Source organism: Phyllostomus discolor, chromosome 3, assembly GCF_004126475.2.
Source record: "Phyllostomus discolor isolate MPI-MPIP mPhyDis1 chromosome 3, mPhyDis1.pri.v3, whole genome shotgun sequence".
Taxonomy (NCBI): domain Eukaryota; kingdom Metazoa; phylum Chordata; class Mammalia; order Chiroptera; family Phyllostomidae; genus Phyllostomus; species Phyllostomus discolor.
Window position 1 is genome coordinate 99262509 of NC_040905.2, and position 22794 is coordinate 99285302.

At 40.5% G+C, this 22794-nt stretch overlaps 2 protein-coding genes and 1 pseudogene across 5 annotated transcripts in view; 2 read left to right on the forward strand and 1 right to left on the reverse strand.

Moving 5' to 3' along the window:
- The first annotated feature begins 886 nt into the window (after positions 1-886).
- Positions 887-15860, forward strand: GDE1 (glycerophosphodiester phosphodiesterase 1). 3 transcript variants are annotated; one of them, XM_028509691.2, is made up of 6 exons: positions 888-1304; positions 2578-2753; positions 3736-3841; positions 8571-8663; positions 11239-11450; positions 12686-15860. In XM_028509691.2, the coding sequence occupies exons 1-6, from the start codon at positions 1044-1046 to the stop codon at positions 12831-12833; spliced, it is 996 nt and encodes a 331-aa protein (XP_028365492.1). In that variant the 5' UTR covers positions 888-1043; the 3' UTR covers positions 12834-15860. The 3 variants fall into 3 exon arrangements, with proteins under 3 accessions (XP_028365500.1, XP_028365492.1, XP_028365509.1); XM_028509708.2 differs by having other exon boundaries at positions 889-1304; positions 2582-2753; XM_028509699.2 differs by lacking the exon at positions 8571-8663 and having other exon boundaries at positions 887-1304.
- Positions 10527-11166, forward strand: LOC114494530 (annotated as a pseudogene).
- Positions 15861-18776: 2916 nt separating the features above from the next.
- Positions 18777-22794, reverse strand: part of TMC5 (transmembrane channel like 5) — a 37674-nt gene continuing 33656 nt past the window's right edge. The window contains exons 16-18 of one of the 2 annotated variants that reach the window (XM_028519801.2): positions 20921-21025; positions 19975-20017; positions 18777-19366 (exon numbers count right to left, since the gene is read on the reverse strand). In XM_028519801.2, coding sequence (XP_028375602.1) covers positions 19320-19366; positions 19975-20017; positions 20921-21025 — 195 coding nt within the window. In that variant the 3' untranslated portion in view covers positions 18777-19319. The remainder of the gene's footprint in view (positions 19367-19974; positions 20018-20920; positions 21026-22794) is intronic. The other variant, XM_036020872.1, reaches the window with a different exon arrangement.

Below are 22794 nucleotides of genomic sequence, written 5' to 3' on the forward strand. Positions count from 1 at the left end.
AACGAGAGTTTTAAAAGCGACTGTCACAAGGTTAGTTATGAGGAACAACATGATTCTTGCACAGTACCTGGTACAGAAACCCCACTACTGGCCCTTAGAAGGTGGAGAAGGTTAGGAGAAGTAGTGGTGGAAAAGTCACTGGCCTAAAACTGGGGTGGCTTGATGTCACCTCGTACTCTGCCATTAACTTCACCTCTCTTGGCCTCAGTGTCCTCATCTATGGAATGAGGGAATCATTAAAATCTCTTCCATCTGTATAATCCGATTATACTTCCTTTTGCCATACTCTTTTATTCCCTCAGAATCTGAAAAATCCTTCTAAAGTCGACAGGATTCAACCTCCTGAGATAATACCTACCCACTGAGGCTGTTATGAAAATATATGAGATAATGCACAGAAGCATTTGCTCACACAGAATCAGGAACATGCTAAGTGTTCTATAAATGTTAGTTTACTCCCTACCACTATTATGTTCTCCCACGAGAACATAAGCCCCAAGAGTGCAAGGACCCCATAGGTCCTGTTCATTGCTGCGTCCTGAGCGCCAGGAAGGGTTTCTGGCACACTTTGCACTGAATTGAATAAATAGTCAGAAGAGTCCTGCCCCTTCAAGGCTCCCGGAGAACCGTCCTCGAGGGCAGAATGAAGAAGTCACTAAGATCCGTTGCAATCGTACAACCGTACAACAGCTCTTGCCCGTCTGCCCTTCTGGAATATGAAAGCCGGTAGAAGTCAAGACTCAGAGTAACCCAAAAGCCACTTTTGGGACTTGAGCCTAGAACCCGAGCCCGCCTCCACCGTCATCCAGTGGCTCCGCCCCCGATCTCTGGAGATCCCGGGCTCTGATTGGCTGGACTGCTGTCTGTCTGTCTGTCTGTCTCTCTCTCTCCGGACGTGACCGCCGCCGCCATTGTGCGGCGCTGTACCCCTCGAAGGGTGCTTCTTAGGCGAGTACCTGGGGCTGTTGCCCTTGCTTCTCGCTGTCTGGTTCGGGAATCCCGGCGGGTCCGGGACTCCCGTCCGTGCCGGTGCGGGCGCCGGCATGTGGCTGTGGGAGGAACAGGATGGCCTTCTGGGTCCCTTCTCCTTCATATTACTGCTGCTACTGCTGGTGACACGCAGCCCCTTCAATGCCTGCCTCTTCACCGGCAGCCTCTACCTCCTGCTGCGCCTCTTCAGCTTTGAGCCTTTGCCCTCCCGTAGGGCCTTGCAGGTGCTCAAGCCAAGGGACCGCGTTTCCGCCATCGCCCACCGCGGCGGCAGCCACGACGCGCCGGAGAACACGCTGGCTGCTATTCGACAGGTGAGTCCCCCCGCCCTCGCCTCGGACCCCTCCTGAGAGCTTGGTCTTACGCTTGTCCTTCCGGAGGTTACCCAGTCCCCTCACGATAGTCTTCCCAGTAGCCTGTTCGTCCAGGAAGACTCTGAAGTGGCCTTCGATCCCTTTGAAATCTGGCAAGGCTCCCGACTTCAAGTATTTATAGAACACAAGTACTACATATTTGCTGTGTGCCAGGCACCGAGAATACTGTCATGAACGCAACAGAAAGGTTCCCAGCTTTCACGGAGCTTGCATTGGAGTTAAGGACACAGGCCTTAAACAAGTAAATACATAAATGAGACACTTTTAAGAGAGCGAAAAGTGTAATGAAAAAATAGGGTAATGGGATAAGGAATGACTGATAAGACCTCCCCAAATGTAAGCTCTTTAAGCCAAGGATCTATAGATTAGGTCAACACTTTGTGACTCCTTCCTACCTTGTAGCCTTCGAATTATACTTGCCAATTCTTATGCTTGGGAAATTTTTCCCCCGGATTTTCGTATAGTTGACTCCCTTTTATCATTATGGTCTCAGCTCAAATGTCATCTTTTTAGAGAAACTTTGCCCTGGTTGCCTTGTCTAGTGACCTTTAACCTGCTTTGGCCTTCACATTACTCTCTATTTTCTTTTTTAAAAATACTTATCACTGTCATAATTTACATGTAACATGTTCGTAGCCTATTTCTCTCCACTAAAATGTGAGATCCATGATTCTTTTCTTTCTTGCTCAGCACTCTCCCCTCACTGCTGATACATAGTAGGCACTTGATAAGTATTTGTTGGAAGGATTGTGATGTACAAATAGCCAATAACCACAAGAAAAGATACTCAACATTATCACCTATCTGGAAAATGCGAATAAAAATCACAATGAGATACTGCTTCATACCCATTAGGATGTCTATAATCAAAAACAAGTGTTGGTGAGGATGTGGAGAAATTGGAACCTTTATACTACTGGTGGGAAAACAGTCCAGCAGTTCCTCAAAAGGTGAAACAGAGTTACCATATGATCCAGCATTTCTATTCCTAGGTAAATACCCAAAAGAACTGAAACATAAAGACTTGCATATGAATATTCATAATATTATTCATAATTGTAAAAAAGTGGGAACAACAAAAATGTCCATCAGCTAAGGAATGGATAAATTAAATGTGAAAGGAATCAGTAAGAGTAGCTGTCTGCTTAGCCCTGTTGAGTGTTTATATTGCAATATAACACTTGACAATAATATTGTTGATGGTTTTGTTAAGGCAGCTAAGAATGGAGCAACAGGCGTGGAGTTGGACCTTGAGTTTACTTCTGATGGGATTCCTATTTTAATGCACGATAACACAGTAGATAGGACAACAGATGGCACTGGTCGATTGTGTGACTTGACATTTGAACAAATTAGGAAGCTTAATCCTGCAGCAAATCACAGATTAAGGTAAGTGGTTGATTGTTGCTTAAACATATCTTCAGCTTTTGTTGTAAATCACAGACACTGGAACCTTCAAGTTACATCTGCTCTAGGAGGGTTGTTGTGTTGTGTTTTATTTTGAACTGTATACAGGTTTCCCAGGTAATAAGCAGGTGCCAGGAAGAACAGAAATATGGCATGGATTTTTTCATCTTTTCCCACTGAGCCCAAATTTGGCCTCAGAATTATTCTCAAGATAATACTCTGTCTAGTCACTTTGTACTGTCATATAAATTATGTATGCATGCGTATATATGTACATATATATACACCAGAGCTAGTCCTACACGGTATTATTTGAGTCAAACTGATGACATATGTTAGGGAGCAAGAGCTCAAATACTTCTTTTATTTAAAGCCAAGATCTTACAGTTGAAATAATACAGTTGAGTTACGTAAGTTAAATCTCGTACAGTGAAACTTTTTATGTGAGAAAAACTGATTTCTTAATATATTAGGCACTTAATTTTCCTTTTTTATCAGAAAACTATGTATTAGAAATTTATTTATTTTAAATATTGACACTTAAATGAACAATAGTACAGTCCATAGATTTATGTATTTCTAAAAATTTTTCCTGCAAAGGTTCTGTTATGGCAATTACAATCTTCAAATTAAGTCTGTGAGTTTCCAAAGGTGTCATACACTCTACCCTTTGGTGAGTAGAGTTACTAATTATATTATTAATTCAGTGGAAATCCAGTGATTTCCTAAAAATTAAATGATTTTTTTTGTTGTTGCTGTTCTTTGGTCAGGAATATCTCTACTTTAGTTTAAATCTGTATAGTAAATTATTCTTAGGCTTCAGTGAGGTTGAAGAAAGGAAGTTGGGGAAAATACTCTTTCCTCTTGTTTGGGAGATATTTGTCAAATGTCTATTCCACTAAACTTTATATATATATTTTTTTCTTTTACCTGTAATATGCTATACCTTTTCCCTCCCTGACAGGAATGATTTCCCTGATGAAAAAATCCCTACCCTGAGAGAAGCGGTTGCAGAGTGCTTAAATCATAACCTTACAATCTTCTTTGATGTCAAGGGCCATGCCAACAAGGTACAGTTAATACCATAGATTTCACTTTTTTAAAAAGACATTTTTAATTGCTAGTCATTTCCAAAACTATATATTTGTTATTCTTCTTAGATTATTTTTTTAAAGATTTTATTTATTTATTTTTAGAGAGAGAAGGGAGGGAGGGAGAGAGAGAGAGAGAGAGAGGGAGAGAGAGAGGGAGGGAGAGGGAGAGAGAGAGAGAAACAGAGAGAGAGAAACATCAATGTGCGGTTGCTGGGGGTTATGGCCTGCAACCCAGGAATGTACCCTGGCTGGGAATCAAACCTGGGACACTTTGGTTCCCAGCCCGCGCTCAATCCACTGAGCTATGCCAGCCAGGGCTCTTCTTCTTAGATTATTTTTATAAATTATATTTGCTTAATGGAAGTATACAATGCAAAAATCCACATCTGTAAGGAAAATGTTAAATTATAGAATCTTTCAAACTTTTTAACCTTTGATGGAACTTTTTAACAACTCCTGATATTCTACAACTAGCACAAAATAGAAGAGTCAGGTTTCTCTTACTTGCATTATTTGCCAAAGATATTAAATAAATAGTGAAGAGGTACTTCTTGAACAGACTGCTCAAGTAACCTCATAAAAGGAGTTCAGGAGTTGGACACCATCATTTTCCTCTGTCTGTTAAAGGTCTTAGATGGACAACTAAGGATGAAATTTAAAGCTTCTGATAGCTCATAGCATATTTACTTTTTATACAGGTTTATCCCTTCTGTATGATTTCTGTCCCTTCTGTGTAATCTTCCTATTCTGTGATTTCAGCAGTAATACTTTTATCAGAAAATTAATTTTTTTTCAAATATGTATGACATTCCTAAATAAAATTTTGCTTATATTTTATGACATATACTTTTACTCATAAAACCATATTGCAAAGGAAAGCAATGGGAAAATATGGGTCAGATTACATTGGTTCTCTTACAACCAGCTTTTCAAGTACAAATACTCTTTTCCATGTTTGGACAATTTGTGTATTTATCCCTAACAATAGTTATAATCAGTAATGACTGTCTACTAGTTTAGAATTCTGATGATGTCAGTTTTTTAAATTAACCCAGGATATAGTTGAAACCAGCTGTTAAAATCTGAAATAAAAGCCTCAGTATATATTCTAACTTTAATAAACTCCTATTTTTGAAGAAAAAGGAGAATGGTGCTCTGGTTAATTTATTATTTTGCTAAATTGGTAGTTCTAGGTTTTCCAGGTGGTCTGCATCAGCATCACCAGGAATGCCTATTATTATAAATATATGGATTTCTGAGCCATACCACCTAGTGAAGAAATTCCGAAAATGCCTAGGATGGTGGGATCAAGGAGCATGTATTTTTTTTCTTTTTTTAAAATATATTTTATTGATTATACTATTACAGTTGTCCCATTTTCCCCCTTCATTCCCCTCCACCCTCTCCCACCCACATTCCCCCCTCTTTAGTTCATGTCCATGTGTCATAAGTTCTTTAGCTTCTACATTTCCCATATTATTCTTGCCTTCCCCCTGTCTATTTTCTACCTACCATCTATGCTACTTATTCTCTATACCTTTTCTCCTCTCTTTTCCTCCCACTCCCCTGTTGCTAACTCTCCATGTGATCTCCATTTCTGTGGTTCTGTTCCTGTTCCAGTTGTTTGCTTAGTTTGTTTTCATTTTTGTTTTTGTTTTAGGTGTGGTTGTTAATAATTGTGAGTTTGTTGCCATTTTACTATACAAGTTTTTTATCTTCTTTTTCTTAGATAAGTCCCTTTAACATTTCATATAATAAGGGTTTGGTGATGATGAACTCCTTCAACTTGACCTTATCTGAGAAGTACTTTATTTGCCCTTCCATTCTAAATGAAAGCTTTGCTGGATAGAGCAATCTTGGATGTAGGTCCTTGCCTTTCATGACTTGAAATACTTCTTTCCAGCCCCTTCTTGCCTGCAAGGTCTCTTTTGAGAAATCAGCTGACAGTCTTATGGGAACTCCTTTGTAGGTTACTGTCTCCTTATCTCTTGCTGCTTCTAGGATTCTCTCCTTCATTTTCATCTTGGCTGATGTAATTATGATGTGCCTTGGTGTGTTCCTCCTTGGATCCAGCTTCTTTGGGACTCTCTGAGCTTCCTGGACTTCCTAGAAGTGTATTTCCTTTGCCAGATTGGGGAAGTTCTCCTTTATTATTTGTTCAAATAAGTTTTTCACTTGTTGCTCCTCCTCTTCCTGTCATGGTACCCCTATAACTTGGATATTGGAATGTTTAAAGATGTCCTGGAGGTTCCTAAGCCTCTCCTCATTTTTTTAAAGTCTTGTTTTTTCATTCTTTTCTCTGTGGTGGTTTCTTCCTTCTGGTCCACTCTATTGATTTGAGTCCCAGTTTTCTTCCCATCACTATTGGTTTCCCTGTGCATTTTCCTTCATTTCACTAAGCATAGCCTTCATTTTTTCATCTAATTTGCGACCAAATTCAACCAATTCTGTGAGCATCCTGATTACCAGTGCTTTGAACTGTGCATCTGACAGGTTGGCTATCTCTTGGTTGCTTAGTTGTATTTGCTGTGGGGGCCGGGTCTGAGAGGGAACAATGGCACTTGCTCCACTCTCTGTCAGATTTCAGTCCCTTCCGCAGCTTCCCCCAAGCTAACTGGGCCTTTCTGATGCTGATTCCTGTGTGGGTGGGCTTGTGTACATTCTAGGAACCTGTGGGTGTCTCCAATGGACTCTCCTGTGAGACTGGAAGTCTCTCCTGGCTCCTCAACCCCCACAGATGTTTTCAATAGGTGTTTTGAGGCTTTATTTCCCTGCGCTGGAGCCCTGGGTTGTGTGGTCTGTCTTGCTCCCCAGTGTCACCTGGGTTATCTGTGTGCACGAATGTGGGACTGCCTGGTCAGCCAGTCACCTTCCACACCGTGCCCCACTTCACAATCACCGCCATGCTGGGGTCTGCCTGTTGCCACCCTGCATCCAGGGTCTGCCTGCTGCTGTCTTATGCGCCCAGGGTTTGCCAGCTGCTGCCGTGCACGCCCAGTGCCACTGTTTTTTGTTTTTTTTTTTTGCCTCGACCTCTCTCTACTTGGCAGCTGGACTTCGCCCCTCCTACCTGTCTGGATAAATGTGTCTATTTTAACTCCTTGGTTGTTGGACTTCCATACAGTTCAATTTCTGTCAGTTCTAGTTGTTATTTTGTTTCTAAATTGTTGTTTTGTGTATGTTGGTTGTGTGAGGAGGCACAGTGTGTCTACCTACACCTCCATCTTGGCTGGAAGTATCAGGACATGTATTTTTAATGCTCACTTCAGGTTTTGTTGATGTTGGAGAACTCTGATGGTCCTGCATTTCACCCATGGTATACCAACCCTTCATGCTTATTCTTTTCAAATAAGAGGGAAGTTGGGGAGAGAAGAAGAAAACAATTACTTAAAAAATCCAGCTATTTAAGCTTGCTGGTTGGGTGTTCAGCAGGTGTTTTGGGCAAGACTAGGTATAATGTAGTGATCTCACTCTCACGTAGTCTAAAGAAACAAGTGTTGGCAGCTAATTGGAGATAGTACAGCACAGGAGCCAAGATCATGGACTTACTACCTCAACCTTGATAAGTTTCAGTTTCCTCATGGGAAAAATGGGAATAATAAAATTACCACATAGGGTTATCGTGAGAATTAAATAAATGATGTAGGTGAAAAGTTATTACCCACGGTACATATGATAGTTGAAACAGCAAGAAAATAACTTTGACTCTGTAGCTCTATCACATTAGTGAAGGGGAAGCATAACATGAATAATTCCTATGTTATTTTTCTGGGAATGCATTTTGTTACTGATATTTGGTTATATGTGACTTTCCAAAAATTAGTAGTATTTCAAGAATTTTGATGTAGCAGCAGTATATTCAATGGGCAATCTATTAATTCACTAGAGCTTACAAAATGTCAATATCTTAATTCTATTATTCTTCATTAGGTGGACTACAAAAAGAAATTTCTGCTCATCTTGGGAAAAGTTGAGAGACTTCTAACTGTTCCCATTTCCTCCCTGTCTCATCGCTTCTTCCTTCATGTTGATAATGGTTGATCTTTCCTCTCAACCACCTAGACTGAGAAAATCTACCCTTTGTAATTCCCAGGCTGATGGCTCATGCTTCAGCTAGGAAAAGCAGAGGGTGATAGAGTTGTCGGTATAAAAGGACTTTTCCTAGTGGCTAAACTAGGGAAAAGGTTTTAAAATTTTGCTTCCAATCTCCATTGGCCTACAGTCTGCTATACTTTCCAAAAATATGACCAAGGGAACAGGCCTGTAGGAAGATAGTAAAGCAGCAGTATCCCAACTTCTTTATCTGCTGCAGATGTGAGTTTAAAATGGATCCCAATGGATAGTAGATTCTACTAATACTCCTTTCAATCTCCCTATATATTATTGAACTTCTGATTTATTTGATAGGGTTGTACTTAATATAAAATAGTTATTTCCTAAGACTATTACATTTTAATAGATTTTAAATACATGATCTCTTCTGGTTTTTTAGAAGGGAAGATAGGGAGAAAGAGAGGGAGAGAAACATCTATGTGAGATAGAAACATTGATCGGTTGCCTCTCATAAGCACCCTGACCAGGGACTGAACCCATAACTCAGGCATGTGCTCCTGAATAGGAATTGAACCAGTGACCTTTCACTTTGTGGTACAATGCCCAACTGGCTGACCCACACTAGTCAGGGCAAATCTCTTCTGTTTTACAGGCTACTGATGCTCTAAAGAAAATGTACATGGAGTTCCCTCAACTATACAATAATAGTGTGGTCTGCTCTTTCTTGCCAGAAGTTATTTATAAGGTAAAAATTCTGGATTTTTGTTGTACATAATATTATATTAGTTAATGATGATCATAACAATGGGCTAAGTAAACATAAGGCAGATGCCTGTTAAATTGAACTGAATGGGTTAAGAAACTCTTTTAAATTAACAAGAGGAATTCAGGAAGGGGATTGTACTCATACCCCATTTTAAATAACATAATTCCTTTTTGGCTCCTTTATTTATGTTTATAGGCTCATTCAGATTACTTTAATAAATGTTCTCAGAACAGAAAGAATTATGCAGCCCTGCATCTCATTAACAGCAAAATATCTTTTGAAAAATAACTCTTAATTTCAGAGAATTTAAAATATGCACAAAAGTCGATGATAGTAGAGTGAGCCCCTTTAACCATGGTCCAGCTTGTTTCATTTGTACCCCCATTCTTCTTCACCAGTGCTATTGTGAAGCAAATCCCAGATATCACTTCATCCATAAAAATTCCTTTAAGTATCTTTAAAAAGTGATTCCTTTAAAAAGATAGCATTAATACCATTATTTCATCTAAAATCATTAACAATAAGATCATCAAATATCCAGTCAGTGTATACATTTTCATTTTACTAATTATGCCACGATACAGTTCGGCACATTCCTCTCTATATATTCCCTATAAATAATTGGTAGTGAGAGTATAGGCTTGATCAAATTAGGTTCAGTTGTTCCTGGCAAGATACCTTCATAGGTTAGGGTATTTTTCCATTGGAAGGCACATAACGTCTGGCCACCTCTTGTTAGTAGCTGCTAGTGATGCCAATGGCTAGCTCTCAGTTTACTAGGGGTTGCAAAATGTTAATATTTGAATTCTATCATTTCATGTATTAGCTAAATACTTCTATAGAAAGTCTCACCTATTATTTAGTTACCCAATAAGAAAAAAATGCTTACTCTTTCCCTGAATTTACCAGCTTCCAAAGCAATGAATTGCTTCTGTAGCACTCTTCAACAGTGACCAACAGAGCATACATTTAACATTTTTTTAAAGTATTTTTTTTAGATTTTATTTATGTATTTTTAGAGAGGGAAGGGAGGGAGAAAGAGAGAGAGAGAAACATCAATGTGCGGTTGCTGGGGGCTGTGGTCTGCAACCCAGGCATGTGCCCTGACTGGGAATCGAACCTGTGACACTTTGGTTTGCAGCCCACACTCAATCTACTGAGCTATGCCAACCAGGTACATTTAAAACTTTATAGTAAGAGTGTAGCCTGTCCACATATAAACTGCCATTGAGATGAATAATGTCATAGGGCTTTCAGATATTTGGATCAGTGTTTTCCAAACTTACTTGGCCACAGAGGCCTTTGAAATGTATTATATTCTCTAGAGGAGCATAGAACACAAACTAAAAGGATTCTATTCACATCTCCCCATTTCTCCTTTGCCTTCTTCCTATCCCCTACCCCAACTTTGATCCTCTCTTCTCACATTCTTCTCATCCTACTGCCCCATCCCAACCACTCTTTTCAGCTATTTACTCTGGAAAGGATTAAAAGCTAATCAGCCCATCTTGAAATGATCTTAGTTTCATCCTCATTGAGTTCTAATTATCTCTGGCTGGAATTTAAATTGATGTCCAGTTGAAAGTTTTTTTTCTTGCAATATGATTAAAACTTGACCCTGAGATTATGATTTTCTCATTTTAAAGATAGAATTGCAGTTCATTTAGGATTGTGAAGCAAGAGTTCTTATTTATATTTATATTAAATGTTTTACATCCATCACATTATTTTCTCAAAGGGTTTATGATAGGGTACTTATTTAGCAGACCGGGGGGGGGCGGCGGCGGCGGGTGGGGGGGGGGTACCACCTATGACCACCTTTCAGAATGAGTACATTGGCTAAATTTAAATAACAAGAGGCACTCTTTCCAAAAGTGACCAGAGGTGATCTCTGAAGATAGTTCGCTATTCACTTGACCCAGAGAACCTCACAAAATCATGTAAATCAAGAGGTTCAAATCTTCATGTTCACTTTAAGAACACTCATGAAACTGCCCAGGCCATCAAGGGTATGCATATTTGAAAAGCCACCAAGTATCTGAAAGATGTCACTTTAAAGAAGCAGTGTGTCCCATTCTATCGATACAATGGTGGGGCTGGTAGGTGTGCTCAGGCCAAACAGTGGCGCTGGACACAGGGTCGGTGGCCCAAAAAGAGTTCTGTGTTTTTGCTGCACGTGCTTAAAAATGCAGAGAGTAATGCTGAACTTAAGGGTTTAGATGTGGATTCTCTGGTCATTGAGCACATCCAGGCGAATGAAGCTCCCAAGATGCTGCGCAGAACTTACAGAGCCCATGGGAAGATTAACCTGTACAGGAGCTCTCCCTGCCACATTGAGATGATCCTCACTGAAAAAGAGCAGATTGTTCCTAAACCAGAGGAGGAAGTTGCACAGAAGAAAAAGATATCCCAGTATAAACTGAAGAAACAAAAGCTCATGGCCTGGGAGTAAATTCAGCATAAAATAAATACTAATAAAAGTTAGTAAGTAAATAAATAACAAGAGGCAGGTATTGGATTTATAATTATTTCATTTTCCAAAATTCCTTTTCAGATGAGACAAACAGATCAGAATGTAGTAACGGCTTTAACGCACAGACCTTGGAGCCTTAGCCATACAGGAGATGGGAAACCACGCTATGATGCTTTCTGGGAACAGTCTTTGTTCGTGGTCCTAGATATTTTGCTCGATTGGAGCATGCATAATATCTTGTGGTACCTGTGTGGAATTTCAGCTTTCCTCATACAAAAAGATTCTGTATCTCCGTAAGTTGGGGCTCTTTTATCTTGTCCTGACACATTTCATGAATACTCTTAGAAAGGAAGGATTAATGGTGGACATCCTGGTTTGGTTCCCACCCTCAAAGCCCACTATGCCTTTATTAAATTAGAATGCCACTAGCTTCTTAGGTGGGAAGAGTTCAGGCATATTTTATTTCCAAAACAAGTTGATCAAATATTCTTGGTTTTAAGTGCATTTTAAGGAAAAAATAAATTTGCCAAACTGATGGGAGATTGATCACATTTCCTTGTGATTGGCTCCCTTTGAAAACCAACATAGGATCCAGGTCAGAACCACAGTGAAAATGTCCTGTGAGTGCCTAACTCATCTCTCCCATCTTTCCTCCTGCTCTACTATACATTACATGCTTTGCTCTGTCGTTTCCAAGAAACTTTTTGTACCCTAATGCGCTGGCAATCTCTGAATCTTTCTTTTAGCAATTTTATAGCTGTGTATTTCAACTGATTATAATTTGTTTCACATTATTTCAGGTATGTGTATGCATTTAATTCAATAAATATTTGGCATGTAACTACTAGTAGTTCAGGTAGTACTATACTAAGAATCTGAAGATACTGTGGTAAAGAAACCAAACCATGGTCTGTCCTCCTGGAGCTTATAGTCAAGTGGAAGAAACAGATGCTAATCATATAAAACTTCAGTAAATTACAACTAAGATAAATGCTTTGTAGGAGAGAACAGTGTACACGTATAATGTGACCTAGTGGGGGAGTAAGGGAAAACATCCCCAAGGAACTGACAACTAAGCTGAAGTCTGAAGGGTGAGTAGGAATTGAGGGAGGTGGGTATGGAGATCAAGTCAGAGGAAGAAACATGCAAAAATGTTAGGGGAGGAAAGAGCCTGGTTCTTTCAGGGAACTAAAAGAAAAACAATATTCTGCAGCACAGAAAAGAAAGGGGGAGTGTGGTTTAAGATGAGGTCAAAGAGACAGGTGGGGCTAAGCCAGGTATGGCCTCCAGTATGACTTGGGGGTTCTTTAGCAAGGCACTGAAGTGTTTTAAGCTGGAATGGAACATTGTGGAGGAAATTCTCATGCTGGGTTTTGGAACACTCCCTCTGATTTCAGTGCAGAGGCCAGTTAAGAGGCTCTTTCTGAGCACTGTTAGTACTCAGTGAGTACCATAGTTAGTGACCATTATAGATTTCCAGGCCAAGTGGTTATTGTTCTAACATACTTGTTTTTTTCTCTTTCTCCAGGAACTACTTAAAGAAATGGTCAGCTAAAGGCATTCAGGTTGTTGCATGGACTGTTAATACCTTTGATGAAAAAAGTTACTACGAATCCTATCTTGGTTCCAGCTATATCACTGACAGCATGTTAGAAGACTGCGAACCTCATTTCTAGACTGTTCCCCAGGGAGGAAACCATGGGTACAGAGATTGCCTGCTGGCCTCATGCAGGAATATTGAAAAACCTTTTGTGCTAGGCCAAGCCATGGGGGATCAGGCAGCCAGCCAAGCAGTAGTTGGTAATCGCATTTTTACCTGAACCAAAGCAAAACCTGGTGTTGCCACTGTGCTCCATGGAATACCTACCTGAGTTAAATAATGTTGCTCTTGAAAATCTGGGTCTGCAAAAAGGCACAACAGCTCCTGCCCAGATCTAGCTGAGGCATACACCAAGACCCAGTGAGGATAAGCACAAATTGAGTTGTGCAGTTTGGGTTGCAAATGCGGATGCATGGGAAATGCATGACCATTCAAAGTTGACATTTTAAAACTTGACACAATTAGATAATTTACTTATTTAAAATATTTGCATTCGGATACATTATCAATGTACTGTAGACATCAAACTTGTGATCATACTATTAAAATCATTAAAAGGAACACTAAGGGAAAACTGAGTATCAAGTATCATATCATAAAGGAACTGAAGTTGCTGTCAGTCACCCAGTGACCAGGGACAACAGCCTCAGTGTGCTGTGTAGGGAAGGAAATTAAGTATTGACATCAGCCTGAGGAAAAGTTTATGGTACGTGTCTTGAAATAACTATAGACCACTAGGGAGCAGAGTTGCACTCTTCGGATTGCTCTGCAACTGATTAGACAATTCAAGGACATTTAGTCTTACTTGACACAAGAAAACTAAAACCTGTGCAAGGGAAGGGTCTTCCTCAGATATGACACAGCTGTTGACTAGCACAGCCTGGTCTTATTTAGCAGACATGGTGGGGAGCAGGGTACCAACAATGAACAACTATGTGGTGTTTAACACATTATCTTAATTGTCTCACAAAAATCTTAGAGGTATTCACTTTTTACTGATGAGGAAGCTGAGCCACCGCAAAGTTACTCAAGTCTCAAATTTCTTGGTGCAGTTGGGATTCAAGTTCAGGTTGGTCTGATTTGGAGCTCCTGCTTGGAACACCCCCTGCCCTCACACCCCACTGTCTACCTTTATAAAGCTCTTGATTCCCAGCTCCTTCCCACATGGGTTTCCAGAGGATCTTATTGTGGACTTCAACAGCAATATGTAAGATGAAGTTGAGTCTTTAAAAAATTGCAAAGCTGTCTTTCTCTTTTAGTCACCCCATCTCCCACCTTACAGCCCCACCTGTACATAGCTTTAATCACAGGCCCCACAAGTTAGTCATGATTTCCCTCCTGAGTCCCAGTGGGTCACCAGCCTCACACTTGCAGCAGGCAGGCCAGCAGTCCACACAGCTCGATGGCAGTGAGAAGCAAACTGATTTTTTGCTGCAGTTGGTGTTGGCAGCGGAATGTAGATGGGGCTTGGGACATTTTCAATCAACATTTACAAAGATTTTTCTTGAAGTTAAAAACAATAGGACAAAGAATCTATTCAATAAATGGAACAGATATCTAAACTGCATGTGTTTCCATGCCATGTTATGACCAGAGTGGCAATGGGAAAATGACTAAAAAATTCTGTGGACTGAATTCCTCCTTTGACATGCCGCTGGAAACTGCACAACTGACAGGGAAGGAATTCTCTTTGGGACATATAGTTAACATCTTTTCTGTTGTGTCAAGACCTTTCGAGAGACAGTTTGCTGCCTCTGTCCCAAATCCATCTTGCTGTTGACTCCTCTACATCCAATTAAGGATTTATATCCCATGTCAAGGTGGTTAGGGCCTTGAAGAATGGAGAACTTGGGTGGAGAAAGATGTTAACAAGTACTACTATTAAGTACTTGGAAGGCTTGGTATAGGGGCTAAAAACAGGACTTGGGATGGGGGAAAAGTGAAACTGATTTCCTGATCAGCAACTTACCAGCTGTATGATCTTAAGGCAAGTAAAGTTACTTAATTCATTTATAAAATAAGGGCAGTGTTAGCACCACTCCAGAGGGTGGCTGAGATTAAACGAAAGTGAGTGCAAGTCTTGTTAGTAGCTAACATTTACTGACAACCTACCATGTACTAGATACTGTTTCAAATGCCTTCAATGTGTTTACTCTGCAACACCATGAGGGTAGGTACCATTATATACTGAAGGAAAGAAAGTAAAGCACCAGGAGGGTAAGTAGCTTGTCTAAAGTCACACAACAGTAATAGGATAAGGGTTCAGGCCCAGGTAATGTAATTCCAGAGCCCACACCCTAAAACTCTGCTTATCATGTCCGGTCCATAACTATAACAACACTTGTCATGTAGTAGGTGTTCAATAAATGTTGAAGGAGTGAATTGGGATATCAGTGGAAACTTCCTTGAGGAAACTAGAGATAACAGTGAGAAGAAAATTTAGGTGTTTATCTTAGATAAAGGACTCAGGATTCAGCAGCATCAAGGAGCCATCCAAAATCCCAATAGATACCATTCTGAGAATGTGAATACAGATTAAAATCACATCTGCTGCTGTTTATTAGACTGCACCTCTGCTCTCAGGATGCTGGAGACAGGTAACAATGAAGAGCTACCTCGAAAGACTTAAAAAAAATCAACTACTTACTTAAACACTGGTTTTTCTTATTTGGAGACTGGTGTCTAAAATCCTGTTTTGACAATAATGTCAGCAAGACAAACTTTTTTTATTAGATGCAGATTTCTAAATAAAATTACACATACCATTTTCTAAAGTGGAAATAGTGCTTCAATAGGACAGTAAACCACAGCTTTGAAGATAGCAAATGTGTGAGTTAATGAAATATTACCAACATCCACTCAGACCTTTAGCATGGAGTGATAATTACTGTACAGTAAGGTTATTTGATTTCTTTGATCAAAAATACTGAAGATTAATGACTTCGTCTATCATTAAACTTTATACTCAAAATATTTGCAGAATACCAGATATTAAGAAGAGGCTGGATATCAGGGACAGTGGGTGCTGTCCTTTGAGACATTTATTCATCATCAATTATGGGGGGAAGTTGGAAATGCAAATTCTCAAGAGCCCATCCCAGAACTACTGAAACTGGGCGGGGCTCAGGATCTGTTTTAATAAGCCTGGGCAGTTCTGATACCTGCACAAGTCAGAACCACTGAGCTAGAGAAAACCTGAAGTCCTTGATTCTGCTGCTAACTAGCTATGAGACCTTAGACAAATCACTTAACCTGTGTGCCTAAGTTTTCATCATCTGTCAAATATATTTGCACTAATTATCCGACGGCAATAATGTTAGGTTCAAACGATAAAAGTGGAAGTGCTTTTTCTTAAAAGATTTTATTTATTTTTAGAGAGGGTAAGAGAGGAAGAAAGAGGGAGAGAAACGTCAATGTGTGGTTGCCTCTCATGTGGCCCCAGCTGGGGACCTGGCCCACAACCCAGGCATGTGCCCTGACTGGGAATCAAACCAGCGACCCTTTGGTTCACAGCCTGAGCTCAATCCACTGAGCTATGCCAGCCAGGGCTGCAAGTATTTTTGAACAATATGTTAACAGTGTAATACTATTGTTATAAAATAAGAAAAAATGTGGGTGCTGTAAAACAGTACTACTACTCAGGGTGTGGACCTCAGACCCATAATACTAGACAGAAAGACTCTCAGGCCCTTTCCCCAACCTCACAAATTAGAATCACACCAGCCAGGGCTAGAAGCTGCTTTGTAATAAGAGCTCTGGTGATTAAAGTGGGAAAGGCACTGAGCAGAAAGTAACACCACTCAAGTATAAGGCACTACTTGTATCAGGCAGGTGCACTCATGTGCAAAGTGGAGCTCCTCTCAATGGTTAGTCCCTCAGTTGATCAGACATGGAAATGCTGTCAAATAGTTTCAACTTGGAGGAGTAGAGTACTGTGAAGTGCTGGTTACCATACTGAGACAATTCCTATTAATGAGCTGAATTCTTACCATCTGTCCTCAGTTCAAAGATTATAAAAACATATGCCAGTCTGTGTTATTTTTAGTCACTCCTTTTATAATTGAACTTCACACAAAATCCTCTAATAGCATCGTAAGAAATGAACTGGGCCATTTGCTGAGGTCACTGGAAAGATCAGACCTGCAGAAATTCAAAACAGGCAATCCTTCTTTTATACTTAAAATTGCAGAGGTTATCCAGCTTTCAAGTGACAGCTGGAAAGCATGTGTTACTTTTATCATTTTGAACTAATTAAAGATTGGAAGAGGAGGATGGGGGAATGTCACCTGAAGATTTTGATGCCATTTTATGAGCTCACTCTTTGCATGTTTAGTTAAGTGCTTTGGGTAGCTTTTATGGTCAGGCAACTTTGGGAAGAACTCTAGATCCTAGCTCGGTAGTTCTCAACCCTGGCTTTTTACTGACATCATTCAGGAAGCTTTAAAGAAAATGTACGGATGCCTGATTTAGGTCTAGAATGGGGCCTGGGCCTGGCTGTTGCGGGACAGCTTCCCCTGTGACTCTGAGGGCAGTCAGTATTGAGAACCTGGGTGCCTAAAGGGACTGGGGGAGAGCTGGCCCCTGTTATGGGCTGAACTGTTGACTTAGAAGATCACATGCTGAAATCTGAACCCCCAGTACCTCAGAATATAGCCATATTTGGAGATGGGCCTTTAGGCAGGTGAATGAATTAAAAGGAAGCCAATAAAGTGAGTCCTATTCCAATCTGCCTGGTGTCCTCTTACAAGAGAACACCGGGACACATAAAGGTACACCAGAATGTGCACACACCGAGGGAATAAAGCATGTGAGAACACAGTAGGAATGTGGCCATCTGCAAGCCAAAGTGAAAGGCCTCAGAATGAAAACAAAACTGTGGACACCAACACTTTGATCTTGAACTTCTAGCCTCCAGAACTGTAGGAAAATAAATTTGTGTTGTTTAAGCCACCCGGCCCATGGTATTTGGTTAATACGTCCCCTTATCTGAAAACCAAGTGTTAAAAGCATTCTCTACCAAACGTGAGTGTGAGACCTACAGACTAGGTCTTTTCATTGTGTTTATTCCTCCAGGCTAAGCAGGGGCTTTACAGAAGTGGAGGCCAGATGGAGGTAAATGGAGATAGAAACTCTTAGCATGTGGTGAGTCAGCAAAAAGACACTTTCAGACAGTTCATGTTCGATGTAGACGCCAGAGAAACACAAGCAGGATCACAATGACACTGAGGGGAGAAAGTCATTTCAAACAGCAGTACCACGGGCTGCCTTCACTGACCCCACAGACAAGCTGTGTCCCAGTTGTCCCTGGGAAGCCTTCAGAGCACCTATCACAATTACAATTATTGTTAAATGATTAAGTTCCTGTCTAAATTAATCTGCTACAGTAAGTGTATGAGGGCAGAGACTGTATCTTGATTTATTCACTATCTTGTTCACCATTTGGCACATATTTATGAAATGAATGAATGAATGAATGAATGAACATTACTAGCAACCACTAGCAAAGATGAAACCAAAAGGAATTAATTCAGTTGATGAAATCAATTAATGAATAAATAAGTGGATGAAAAAGTGAATCCATGACTGAACACTGGTTGGATGTTTGTGTATTAAATGTATCTTAAATGTCTTCTAAATTCATTTCCAATTAGACTTCATGACAGTGATTACTCAAGAGGAGACTCCCTCCACATCAAGTAGTTCAGTAATTGTACCTTTCTGCTGGAAACTTCAGTTTTAAGTACAGTCACATGCCTTGTGAATCATTTGGCAAATCTGCAAAAGAATGCTACATATCTATGTGTGTGTGCACATATGAGTATATATACATATACACCCACATATGTTCATTTATATTCATTTCACACACAAATACATATATATATATGTATTCCATACCACTGGTTCCACAATTGGTTCAACATAACACTTTGATGGTCATGTATAAAACCTCACAGATCAGAGTCCACACACCTCCTATGCCCATCCAACGCCCAAGACACATGTACTTGATATGCAATTAAGTTCACAGCTGAGACCTCTGGTTGTATTTTATCTTTGGGTAACATAGGGATATTTTTAGTTCAAAGTCATGAACAAATGCAGGTTCCACAATTCAGAGGCATCACATCCCTGACAGAGGATCACAGTTTTATTCAGACTGGACCACTTGCCTTAGCATCACCTTCCAAACCTTTGCTAGGTCTGGGAGATCTGGGAAGAGAAATTTTTGAGGACCAATAATTCATATGCACATCTCTTAAAGCAAAATACATCATTCCCAGGTAATCTCTTCCCAGGTTTTTGCAAACTAGTTAAAATATTACAACAGTCTTTATTACAAAATCCCAAATATTTTATGTTAAAAATCAGCAACTCAAGTGTAAAATACTGACAGGGAATGGACAATTTTACTTCAGTATTTGCATTGTGGTCAGTTTCCACTCCTGGCAAATGGCTTGAATTCTTTTCTGAAAAACTCCAAAACGCCCAGGTGTCATGGAAGAAGTTGTTCCACTTTTATCTTCTTTCCTTATTTGATTAGTGTCTGTCTACAATAGTCTCAGGCGTTTGAATTACCTTCTTGAACTGACCGCCTAAATCGCAGGTCTAGGTTTGACACAGGAAAGGAGAAGTTAGCACAGACACACATTGCCCCATCTCTCCAAACTGCCTTCAGGATAGCTCAGCTTCTCCTGCCTTCCTTCCCTCCTCCTTTTAAGTTCCTTCAGTTCTGTCCCTTGAACTCCCATCATTGCAGGCTGCCAGTAAGTGCTATCCCGAAAAAGATGAATTTGTTTGTTTGTTTCCTCCCCAGCATTCATTCCCTTCTGGCATTAACCACAGGTTTTCTTGGGGAAGTCCCTCTTCCCCTGTGGCCTCTATGATTGTTCCACTGTATCTACAGATGAGGCCTGCAGCTCAGGTCTGGCCCATGGATAGAAGAAGATGATAAAGCTGTCTTGCAATTATTAGGAAAGGCTACTTGAGAAAGGAACTAACACAGACAAGAATTGAACAGAAAGAAACCAGGTTCTTGTGGTACACTGTGAGCCCCAGCTTTTAAAGCAAGAATTCTGCTTGGGTTTTAGCTAGTTACTTTAGGTTGATTCTTGCAATTGAACGAGTAACTGATACACGAGCAAGTCTGATACTCTGTCTTGGGGTATGTCATCTAGACAAATTAGATATTCTTCAGTGCCAGTTGGGTTACTCACCAGAAGCAGCTTCATGTTCCCAGCCATGCAAAGGGCCTGGCTCCTGAAAAGAAGAAAACAGGCAGCCTCCTCAGTGGAAAGTAATGTAGACTCCAGGTCCTGTTGCAGAGTCACTGAGATTTGTGAGCCTCCACAATTTTAAAACTAAGAAGTGACAGATTAAGAACAAGGCTCAACCATAAAAACATCAAACATGTTTTGTTGTGTCTTTTAGGGACTGTGATTCCATTTATTTTTCTCATTCATTTCACAAAGTATTTACAATTTGTTGGGTAATAGCTTAGGACCTGGGGCTGCAAGGTCATAGACATGGTTCCTACCTTCCTAGGATTTAGAGTTGAGCCTCTAGATCCCTGAGTGGTGCCGGTAGTATTAATTACACAAGATAGAAAATGACACAGCAGTCTCTTCGGACAAGATCATAACTTTCAAAACTAGTGGCATTTGAATTAAGGTTCATTTACTGTTTAGCTATATTTTCTGGAACACCAAGGAAGCCATCATGGGCTCTGGAACAGTAGACATGGCAATATCTACTAACATCATCATTTGGATGGCCTGTGGCTGATATACTCACATAAAATAATTATAACAAAAGTGGTTCATTGCACACTGTTCTTAGTACTTAAGAAAACATGGAAACAATCCAATGTACAAATATGTACGGACTGCAACAAGTTCACAGTATTAAGGGGGGATTATGATAGACGTGCATAGTATAGCCCCACTTCTGTGAAAAAGCAACACTACAATAACCCCAGCACCTAGAACAAGGCTGGGCAGGGAAAGTGCTAAATGAATGAGCACTATTTTTTAAATTAAAAAAAATACAGAAATGTCTCAACATAGAAAGCGAAGTGTCCTTATGTGACACTGGTTTCCTGATGCCATTTACACGGGAGGCAAGTGTGTGTCACGGGGGTCCCGAGGAGGCCTCCAGCCTCACCTCCATGTCTCTCCTTTCCAGTGTGGATGAGCTGGGGTTTGCTCTCTTCTCTGCATCCTGCAGCTTAGTCAACTTTTCTATCAGGAACATTTTATCTTTGCCCTCCTGCCAAGAAGAAAAATGAAGATAAAAACATGGAGGACGAATGATGGTGTGGGGTGGAGAAGCAAATGTTGGGAAGGTTTATGTCTAGGCGAGTAGGGTCCAGTAAATAGCTATTGCTGCCATGTTTTCTCGTGATGAAAGAAAAGAGACATTTCACATCTTCGTGAATTGGAATATTCTCCTCTAAAGCAATTCTCCTAGCAGGCTTGGGTAGCAGCCTTTTCCAGCCTAGTTGCTAGAAGCAGCTTATATGACACTGGCTGAAGGCCCAGGACAAATGATTTACTTCATCCCCCTTCTTGGCATTCCCTCTGCCCCAGAACCCTGTCTGGGAACCCACATTATCTGGGTCTTCCCTGTCCTCCCACTGAGAATGTCAAACCTTGTAGCTCTGCATCTAAGGACATCAAATATATTTCATTTGTCAATGTGACCTGTGTTAATGGAATAGACCCAGTTAAATAAATCCCTAGTTGGGATGGGGAAGATAGGAAGTGGACATGCCTTCCCCAGGAGATGAGTCACTTTCCTGTGAATCTGTCGCAGATGAGAGTGGTATGTTCCACCTGTGCTGAGGTGGGCTAGCAAGCACCTTCAATGGTCTGTCCAGTCTAGATCAGCCCAGTTCCCATGCCTTCATTTTCCTTAAACTTTCACCCACTAATGATAGCATCCACTAGTGGATCTTGCTTGCAACAATTATTACTGTGCTATTTACTTCGTCATGATTTTCTGTTCCCTGTGTTCCTTCTACATTTATTAATTGGAATTATTCTCTAGGAAAGAACTGAACTTGGGAATTCTTATTTTTAACAAGCTCCCCCAGCAGTCTTGGATGTAGCCACCATTTTCAGAAATCTCTCACATGCAGCAGCTGTTTCCTTATTCTGGAGCAAATTAGAACTACCTGGAGAGCTTGAAAAAATGCAGACTCTCAGCCTTTCCGCAATAGATTTTGACTCGGGGGCAAAACTGCAGTGTAGTAAAAGAGCACAAATTTTGGAGTCACCTGGTTCAAATCCCACTATTTACTAGTCCTATGACTTTGGGCAAATCACTTCACTTTGTAAGTCTTGATTACCTTAATTTTAAATAGTGGTTTCAGGAAATGTTTGTGCTCAGAAAGAGGAATAAAAATTTAGTAGAATTTTTTATCATTTACCACAATGCCAGACATTATCTAGGTCCTCAATAAATGTTATCTGTTGCTATTATTGGATGGAAAAGGGAAGGAAATTTGCACTTTTAAGAAGCATTCAGGAGTTTTGATGCAGGTGATCATATTGGGAAAGGTCATTGCCATGCCTATTCCCAGTCTCTTTGTCTGAATCTTTTGGAGACAATGTTCCAGTCTTTGTGGTCATCCTCTGGTCAAGACTCCCAAGCAGGCAGACCTGTGGTGATGCTCATGGCGCTTCCCTGAAATGATGCCATCCAAACACGTGCCTGGCACTACCTTAACAACTGGAGGTTTTAGAATCAAATCCCTCCCATGTTGAGATCTTCATAAGACTTGCCCAAACTGTTCAGAGTGCTGCATCAGAAAAATACAGGTGATACTTCAGGGGACAGGCAGGGAAAAAAGTATAACTAATCCATGCCCTTTTGTTATACTCTAGAAAGGACCAACTCAAATGATCTGAAACCCCAATGATTCAAGCAGAGAGAACCCTGGGGAGTCCTGCTTCTTTCCCATGTTCTTAGACATAAGAGCTCATGTCATGATTATGCTGGTATTTAGAAAAGAACCTGCCCAGTAGCAATGAGTA

What these genes read in the sequence shown, in the direction of transcription:
- GDE1 (XM_028509691.2), top strand. Translation starts at nt 1,044, where the DNA reads ATGTGGCTGTGGGAGGAACAGGATGGCCTTCTGGGTCCCTTCTCCTTC. An exon ending in TCAAGGGCCATGCCAACAAG is followed by an intron (nt 3,842 to 8,570) that starts GTACAGTTAATA and finishes TCTGTTTTACAG; the next exon opens with GCTACTGATGCTCTAAAGAA. An exon ending in TGCCAGAAGTTATTTATAAG is followed by an intron (nt 8,664 to 11,238) that starts GTAAAAATTCTG and finishes ATTCCTTTTCAG; the next exon opens with ATGAGACAAACAGATCAGAA.